General features: G+C 42.5%; 2 protein-coding genes across 5 annotated transcripts in view; both read right to left on the bottom strand.

The window, feature by feature from the left end:
• The window catches only part of nsmce2 (NSE2 (MMS21) homolog, SMC5-SMC6 complex SUMO ligase), a 6,787-nt gene extending 6,347 nt beyond the window's left edge, over positions 1-440 (bottom strand). Inside the window, 2 exon segments of the mRNA XM_037785893.1 lie at positions 115-234; positions 389-440. Of these exon segments, the coding sequence (XP_037641821.1) occupies positions 115-229 (115 nt within the window). The 5' untranslated portion in view covers positions 230-234; positions 389-440.
• Positions 441-494: 54 nt separating this feature from the next.
• washc5 (WASH complex subunit 5) overlaps positions 495-8,343 on the bottom strand; it is a 31,497-nt gene continuing 23,648 nt past the window's right edge. The window contains exons 13-30 of one of the 4 annotated variants that reach the window (XR_005208950.1): positions 7,665-7,831; positions 7,194-7,269; positions 6,914-7,024; positions 6,287-6,427; positions 5,946-6,026; positions 5,678-5,779; positions 5,227-5,406; positions 4,938-5,062; positions 4,658-4,820; positions 4,407-4,509; positions 4,240-4,319; positions 3,911-4,014; positions 3,404-3,533; positions 3,112-3,208; positions 1,732-1,885; positions 1,544-1,631; positions 998-1,292; positions 495-636 (exon numbers count right to left, since the gene is read on the bottom strand). Coding sequence is in view for 2 of the 4 variants with exons in the window: in XM_037785886.1 (XP_037641814.1) it covers positions 1,236-1,292; positions 1,544-1,631; positions 1,732-1,885; positions 3,112-3,208; positions 3,404-3,533; positions 3,911-4,014; positions 4,240-4,319; positions 4,407-4,509; positions 4,658-4,820; positions 4,938-5,062; positions 5,227-5,406; positions 5,678-5,779; positions 5,946-6,026; positions 6,287-6,427; positions 6,914-7,024; positions 7,194-7,269; positions 7,665-7,831 (1,959 nt within the window). In the remaining 2 variants the exon portion in view is untranslated. Of the gene's footprint in view, positions 637-792; positions 1,293-1,543; positions 1,632-1,731; positions 1,886-3,111; positions 3,209-3,403; positions 3,534-3,910; positions 4,015-4,239; positions 4,320-4,406; positions 4,510-4,657; positions 4,821-4,937; positions 5,063-5,226; positions 5,407-5,677; positions 5,780-5,945; positions 6,027-6,286; positions 6,428-6,913; positions 7,025-7,193; positions 7,270-7,664; positions 7,832-8,343 lie in introns of those variants that run through there. The other 3 variants (XR_005208949.1, XM_037785886.1, XM_037785885.1) reach the window with 3 other exon arrangements.

Raw genomic sequence — 8,343 nt, 5'->3', positions numbered from 1 at the left:
TAATCAGAGTATATATAACAGTAATCAGAGTATATATAGCAGTAATCAGAGTATATATAGCAGTAATCAGAGTATATATAGTAGTAATCAGAGTATATATAGTAGTAGTGTTACCCTGGTCTTCAGCCAGGTCCATGGCTACATCAGTCACTATGTCCATCCCGGTTCCGATGTCTGTCTGAAAGGACTTCAGGCTGGACAGAGTCCCGTGGACAGAACTCAGAGACATCACGACTAGTGTCTCTGTTGTCCTCCTTTATCCTCTGAGACCACAGACACCACAGACACTACAGACTACCTACAGACCTACAGACACTACAGACTACCTACAGACACTACAGACTACCTACAGACCTACAGACACTACAGACTACAACCCACAGACAACCTACAGACACTACAGACAACCTACAGACTACAACCCACAGACAGACCAGTTGATCCTCTGAGACCACAGACACTACAGACACAGAGAGCACAGACACAGAGCTAAGCTAAGCTAAGCTAAGCTAAGCTAAGCTAAGCTAACTCAGCTGCTGGTCCTGAAGCTGAACGGATCCGTTCTCTATCTGACCTCCTGTAGAATGTGGTAGAGGTATCAGAGTGTTTATCTGTCAGGTTGTTGTTCTAATGATGCTGTTAAGAAGAAAACAAACAAAGATGAAATACATCACAAGAAAACACGAGCTAACGGCTAACAGCTAAAGCTAAGGTCCCACTTCCTGGTTCGTGTTTTTCAAAATAAAAGCCTTGACCAAAAGATCAAAGATCCACCTGAAGAGAAACAACATAAATATGAACAATCATATTTATTACTGAATTTCATTAGGAAATGGCACAAAGTGATAATACATACAGTTGGCAGTATTAAATGTCTATCTCTGTACATTCTATTATGATTATGATTATTAGTGCATTAAGACATTAATGGTCAATGAAATGTGAAAGTAAATAATTCAACAGCTGTTTTCATGGTAGACAATGAAGCACACATTACACATGATGATTAATGAAGACTGAACTCCATCTAGCTGCTTCAGTTTCAGGGTGTTGGTGATGTGCACGCTGTCTCTCTGTCTTAGCTCACTAGAACACCTGAACACAACGAGGCCGTCGTTAATGTGATTAGTAACACACCTGTGCTTTTCCTAATATGATGAGTCAAAATGTCTGCAGTGAAAAAAGTTTATGGCAACAAAAGCATAATTGTCTGATGAAATGCTTCATCCAGATCTTCACAGTATCGTTCTGAACTCATCAAAAATGAAACTGGGAACGTGGGCTTCGGCCACCTGAAGAACACAGAGAAAACAAAGATACACGTTAATATACCACAGAACAGAATACAAATTAAAACATCATTCAGAGCATGGTGCTGAATGATGAACCATCTCTTACAGCTGAAAGGTATTACATCTTAATGTATAACAATACAGTTGCTAAACATATAGAGGATAGAATCCTCAAAAAGTCCATTTAAATTGTACTTTAACACATTTTTACAACATTACTAGCAGCATTACTGAGGTCAACGTTGTCCTACCTTGCGTGACAGTTTTGTGTACTTCACATAGTCTTCCAGGAACATCAGAGCTCCCACCACATCAGAGGGCATGTCAGGGATCTTCTGACTGTGAAGGGGTCAAATGGAAACTCAAACGTGAGTTCATAAAAGTCATAACATTTCATATATTCAGATTTATTCCAAAGTAGTGGAGTCTGTTTTGTTACCTGGTGCACTGCTCCATGATAGAGCGGATGAACTGACCAATGAGAGCCAAGAACTGTTGCGTGTATCTGGAGTGGAACTGCTTGAGCAGGGTGAGCACGCCGAGCACCAGCGGAGGCCAGTCCACCGGATCCGTGGCTTTCCTGCAGGTCATTCCTGAGGAAACACAAGACGTCAAGAATCTGGTGAGCTCACAATCCTCAAATCTTCCTGGTCCAAGTAGTGGCTTCTTACATTTCCTAGAACAGGAGTCAGCAACCTTTACCATCAAAAGAGCCATTTTATCATTTTAGGCAAAAAATAAATAAAAAAAAAATCTGTCTGGAGCCGCAAAACATGTGATCATTGTGATGAAGGTAACACAGTTTATAGTCTAAGTATATAGTATATAAGTCTAATGCAGTGAGGGCCAAAGAGACAATGTACTACGGAGTATTAGAACCACAATGAGGGAAAACACATCTGAGATTTACACAATAAAATCTGAACATTACGAGAATAAAGTCACAACTTTACAATGACTACTTTATAATACTATGACTTTATTCTCGTAATATTATGACTTTATTCTTTAAATATTATGACTTTATTCTCTAAATCTCCGATTTATTTTTTTTCCTCAATGTGGCCCTAATACTCCGTCGTACCGTCGTAACATAGACCTAGAACAATGATCAATAAAAATAAAAATGTAAACAAAAAAACAGTTATTCATTTCCATTTTTATAAATCCACAGGGAGCCACTGGAGAGGAGCTGAAGAGAGCCATGTGGCTCCGGAGCCGCAGGTTGCAGACCTCTAGTCTAGAACAATGCAAACTATGTTTGCTAATAGAGTAAGTAGCCTACTCCATTAATAACTACATTCAAACTGTAGGAGATAGAGCAGCCATAATGGGAGTTAAACCATGTGGGCACACTGGTTTGACCTGTTGCACTAAGACAACTTAACAACTCATCAACCACAGCACGATAAAAGCTGTTAGTTTGAAGAAACACCATCTGCATGTAGATGGTGCGGCTTGGACACATCATCAGTGATGAACCCAGGGTCATCGGGTGTTTCAGGTCTTTGATCATCAGACACCCTCACCTGGGCGACCCAACCGGGGATGATCGGTCCCCGGCTTGTGTCCAAGCAGCACGCTACGCCATGGATCCCCCCTCTTCATCCACAACCACCTTGAAGCTTTTTCTGCAGCTTCAGTGATGTTCCTGGTGGCTTTAATCTCTTGCAACCCTCTGATGCCGAGGAGCCTGAGTTCCCCGGGGTAGAGAGACTGCCCCGGAAATCCCCCTGCAGCCCAGCTCGATAGGCTCTCAGTGGGCTTTCCACTCACTCCCCCTGCAGGCCTCTAGCAGTAAACTGAAAAACAGACTTGCCTTGGTTTTTGTTGTACTGAAGTTTAGGCAGCTGAGCAATGATAAAAAGGAAGTTGATGATGGGGAAGTAAGGCAGACGCTTTGTGGTGATGTAGATCTGTGAGAAACATGAAACGGAAGGAACATGGTCAGAGCGTTCTGCAACGCAAAACCACACAGAACAGAAAACAGACCGAGCGTGCAGATGATAAAGTGAAACTGGCTTCAGTTTGTGGCGGTTTCTGAAAATCAGTTATTAGTCGTCAAACATTAATAACATTGCGTGGGAAGCAACACCCTATAATCTCCAGACCTTGTTGAGTGGGTTGTGAATGCCAGCAGCCTCCAGGTGGGCAGTGATGTCATACAGGAGAGTGTTGTCCTCTTTGGGGTAGGGCAGGGACGGATCCTGGTAGTGAGCTTCAATGTCTGCCAGCAGAGACCTGGCAAAGGGCACAGTAACAGTTCACGTACGGTCCATGAATAAAGGAGTGTGAAGGAAAGAAAACATCACATATATTCTTCTTAAATCAAACAGCAAGAGCATTAACTTAAGGTCATTAATATACTACTAGTACTTGGCAAGAGATTGTAATAATTAAACATTTGTATTATGTTTCATGAGTCTGAAGGTCATAAATATAAGCAACATTTGGAGCAACATAAAACACCTATAGTATGATTATCTGTCCGTGATACTGAAGTGAAACAAAGCAATACTTTCCCCTCAAAACTGATAATAATTATAATGAGACACGATTACAGAGATATCAGAGAGGTGGTGCTGAGTGCTCTGAGGTGGTGATGAGACTCGACTGACTTGTTGAGGTTTTCCAGAGCAGCAGCCAGATGTTTGGAGTCAAACTTGCAGGAGTAGTTCAGCTCATTAGCAATCTGCTGTCGGAGGATCTGCATCTGACCAACCTACAACAAACACATCTATTAATCAAACGTTATCTTTACAGCTTCATCCTGTCTCTATTGGTACTGGCAGATGGCAGATGGAGTGGCATGAAAATACAGGATGGAGGGGTTCATTAAATACTGTAAACACACTATGAGGTTATGTTTCATCTTCAAAGAAAGAACATCCCAATAACATCTAAGTTCCAGTTATTCACACCATTAGAGAACATCATGCAGCAGTACCTTCATGATGGCCTCCAGGTATGCACCCCAGATCTTCTGGGTTTTGGCCACAGCACTAGCGTACACTTTGCTGGCATTACCTGTTGCACAAAAAAACTCAAATTGACTCTTCTCAAGGAGTAAAACAGATCCTGTCAGTTTGTAGGATTCCCTAAATGAATACCTACCCACAATCCCCTGGATTGGGTTGACAGCACCCAGCATGGCTTTGAAAACATCCACCGCAGCTTTGTCCTTCAGGATGTTCCTCTGGATCAACATCAGGAAGTTCTGATGGGAGAAACAGGTGCATACTATGTGCATTGAAGATACCATAAAAGCCCTTACAGACCTGGATTCATTCATTTTTTGTCACCAAGAAGAGCCTTTTGGTAGTGCTGTCACACAGCCTGAGACCTTTATTATGTACGCTAATTACCTGAAGCTCCTTGACAATCATGAAGCAGAGCAGGCGGTCCAGTCCGTTGAGGCCAAATGTGCCCAGCGTGTTCTGGATCTCAGAGAACAGCCTGTTGTTGGTGACCTCCTGGTGGCTCCTCAGGTCGTACCAGGTGTTCATCTGGTCGAAGTAGCACGTTACCCTGTAGAAAGGACCGATGTGTGTCAGGGAGCTGATGGACACTTAAAGATTCAGCATCTACAGATACAGATACATGTGTGACCAAAGCAGCTTCACTGTTATATTGGAGGAGACGTACTTGGGATCAGTGATCCGGAGGATCTCTCTGCAGAGACGGCCGATGAAAGTGGCCGACTCGTCCACAGAGGGAAACTTTGGGATGGGAATGTGAGTGGACTGATGCACACTCTGCCAGTCCTGGATCTGATTGGAAGTAAGGAAAGAACCGATCAATCAGCTCCCGTTACTGACGAATAGACAAACAACCAGAGCATTTCTTATTGATTACAGAGGGGGGAACTGATGTCGGTGCACTATAGTCGGGGATGTGCTCAGAAGCCGTGTAAAGCTACTGTGTTGAGTCTGACCTTGGTCCGGAGGAAGCTGTTGCATTCCTGTTCCACGTTGTAGTTGATGATACGGGACACCTCCTCCTGCCAGATCTTCAGGCCGTAAATGCTGACGTAGTCCTGGATGTACTCAAACGACCTGTAGAAGCCGTCCATGGTGGCCCCCATGTCCTTCAGCTTGGGCATCAACTCACTAGGCTGAGAGGGTAGAGGATTCTTTGTTATTCTTGATTCTCACAGTTCAAGAGGACACGGACATTAGGTCATAGTTATTTTAATACATTATAATCAGCCAGTTAAAAGATGTTCTAAGTTGTATTCTGAACGAAACCTGTAAATGTAAATTGTTCATTGTTTTTGTCCTGGAGGAACTAGAACTCCAGTTCTATGTCACAAACATGATAATGCACTGTAAAATATGAACATAAAGATATTCAGTGATCAACACAGAGCTGATCTGAAGTCTGACCTTAGCCCTGGGGTTGAAGATCAATCCTTTGTGCAGAGCATAAGCGACCCTCTTCACCAGCTCCTTCCTGATGCCGTCCTCCAGAAGCTGCTTCGGATCCACCTGAAGCATCACAGTGTTAATAAAGTAAAACCCAATACTCCTCTAACTGCACTGTGGCTTATGTAGACACCGTATCCCTGCCTGCACGTCGGAACAAAAGCAAAAGTGTTTTAATATTCTAGCATCATGCTAAAAGTCCAAATAACTTTATCACATCATCATCTACCTTGATGATCCCAACCAGAGTGGTCTTCATCATCAGGATCCCCTCAGTGAAAATGGAGATGTCATGGGTGAGTTTAGCCACCTGTGATCACATGAAGCAGAAGGATGTTAAGGCACACAGATGACAGAATGAATCTACTTAACCTTCAATTAAATCACCCCAATGTCAAAGTATTATGATAAGCTGAGAATATTCTACATCAATTTGCATAAATAGAAGTGGGCCATGTTGAGGCCTCTCTTTCTATCTAATATCTGAGGATTTGTTTTCATTCCTTCAATGACATTGTGACCAACACTCCAGGAGCTTCATGCACATTGTGAAGTGAACAGTTGTTTTACTTCGTAGCGAGCCCCGAGCTGGGAGTAGTCCTTCAGCTTGTCCTTGTCGAGCCGCGTGGGCACCTCCATGATGTCGTGGATCTGAAGCTTGATGATTTTGGCCAGAGAGGTGAACATGCTCTCTGGGATGATCTGCAGCACCTGGAAACAAGAAGAGAAAAGACCCACACTGAGTACCGACATGAAGCTAATACTTTATACCTTTGAGGGGGCTTTTAGTCTTTAGTCTTTTTTGTTAAGACAGAAGAGTCTATTAGTCTTCAAAAGCAGATGGTGCACGATGCTGCAGATGAAAAATCATGTGTACAGCTAGAAGGAGCAAATCCTCCTGGCAACATGGCATGTGGCTGATAAAGCCAGAAGGTAGCATCTTAAGATAAGTAGCTAAATGTGCCAAACAGATGGTTGTAGGAACATTAGTCATGGCTGCAGGTGTTACCGCGCTACTGAACTATGATTTACAGCATGCAGAGCTCGTTTGTTAAAGTTGTGAAACCATTTTGAATCCATGTTCATTTGTGAGTGTCACAGGAAATGTCAAAGAGTGACGTCCTCTCGGCTGGAAAACTTTCTCTGCAGGAGCTGCCTTTGTCAGATCATAGCAAGGTGACAGCTAAGATACGGCACCTTTCTGACGTAAGCCACCAGCTCTCCAGAGTAGAACTGTGAAACGCTCAGCAGGTCGGCGCTGTTGGCCTGGTTGATCCGAAGCAACGGAAGATCCAATGCAGACGCCAGCTGCTCACACACACGCGCACACACACACACACACACACACACACACACACAAAATAAATCTTTAAACATCGCAGGAAGCAAATCTCCAAATCAAGGAGAAGTTATGGGAATAATGTTTTTTTATTGTTATTCTTTTGTCTTGGTGTGAGCGTACGCTCATCATCCTCACCTTCAGAAACGTAGCTCTCAGTTTGGTGACCATGCACGGGTTGACTCTGATGCTCTCCTGCATAATTAATGTGAAGCTGCAGAATAAAACATAAGGTGAATTCTGCTGTTCAGACAAAAACTAGACACAACCGAGTTAAATAAAAGTCAAAACAACTGCAGCACTGTGGTCTGTTTGATGGTTTATATAAAAAGGTAAGCAGACTGTCTCGCTGTCTTTGGCTGACAACGTGAAAGTTACTATCTATTATCTCCATGAAGAGCTTCTAACAGAAAATAATGTGAAAGTACAAAATAAGCCAGATAATGAGTTTCTAATACGATATATATATATATATATATATATAATATATATCTGTTAACTGAAGCCACGGCATTATAAAAGATTCATTTTTGGTTTATTCATGTTCGCTTCACCGTATCCTTCTTTAACAGTACTTCTGCGTTGCTTTAATGTTCCTCAGTTCAGTACCTGTCAATGATCTGCCACGCGTAGGACAGGTCTCCAACTATCTGCATAGTGATGAGGACTTCTTCTTTGATATTGATGGTGCGGATCATTTGGTGCAGGAACTTCCTGGTGTCGGCCAGGAACTGACAGACCTGCAGGTTCGACTCCAGCTGGTGGAACTCCTGGACCTGAAGACCAAACAAACAAACAGCAGAATCACACATCTGGATCCGAGGCTCGGAGGCCCCCGTCTGCTAGTTTGATTTTCTCTGTGTTTATTTAAAAACATAATTCATTCAATTTGTGGCTCATCAGGATCATTTGGTGCTGCTCAGAAGACGGACCAGCTGACTGTGTAAACACTTATCAATGGAGGTATAAATAAACATGTTATATTTGTTCCATTTCTCATTTAACAATAGACTGCGGCAGCACAGACAGGAGAAATGAGGGCATTACAATCCACTGAGCCAACAGGACACTTCTATTATGTATTCTGATGGGTCTCTATTTATATGCATTTCATAAGCAGTTCATTTTGTGCATTTGTTCTGCTACCGTTTGCATATATTGTTATTTGATTCTCTTATTAGCAGGGCTGTCCTAGACTAGGACTGGGCAATATATATATATATATATAGCTGTCCACATTACTGATAAATATTTATCAAAGATCTCATGTGGAAATACTTTGTAAAAG

The sequence above is a fragment of the Sebastes umbrosus genome, chromosome 11, assembly GCF_015220745.1.
Source record: "Sebastes umbrosus isolate fSebUmb1 chromosome 11, fSebUmb1.pri, whole genome shotgun sequence".
NCBI lineage: Eukaryota > Metazoa > Chordata > Actinopteri > Perciformes > Sebastidae > Sebastes > Sebastes umbrosus.
This window is presented reverse-complemented; position numbering and strand designations above follow the sequence as displayed.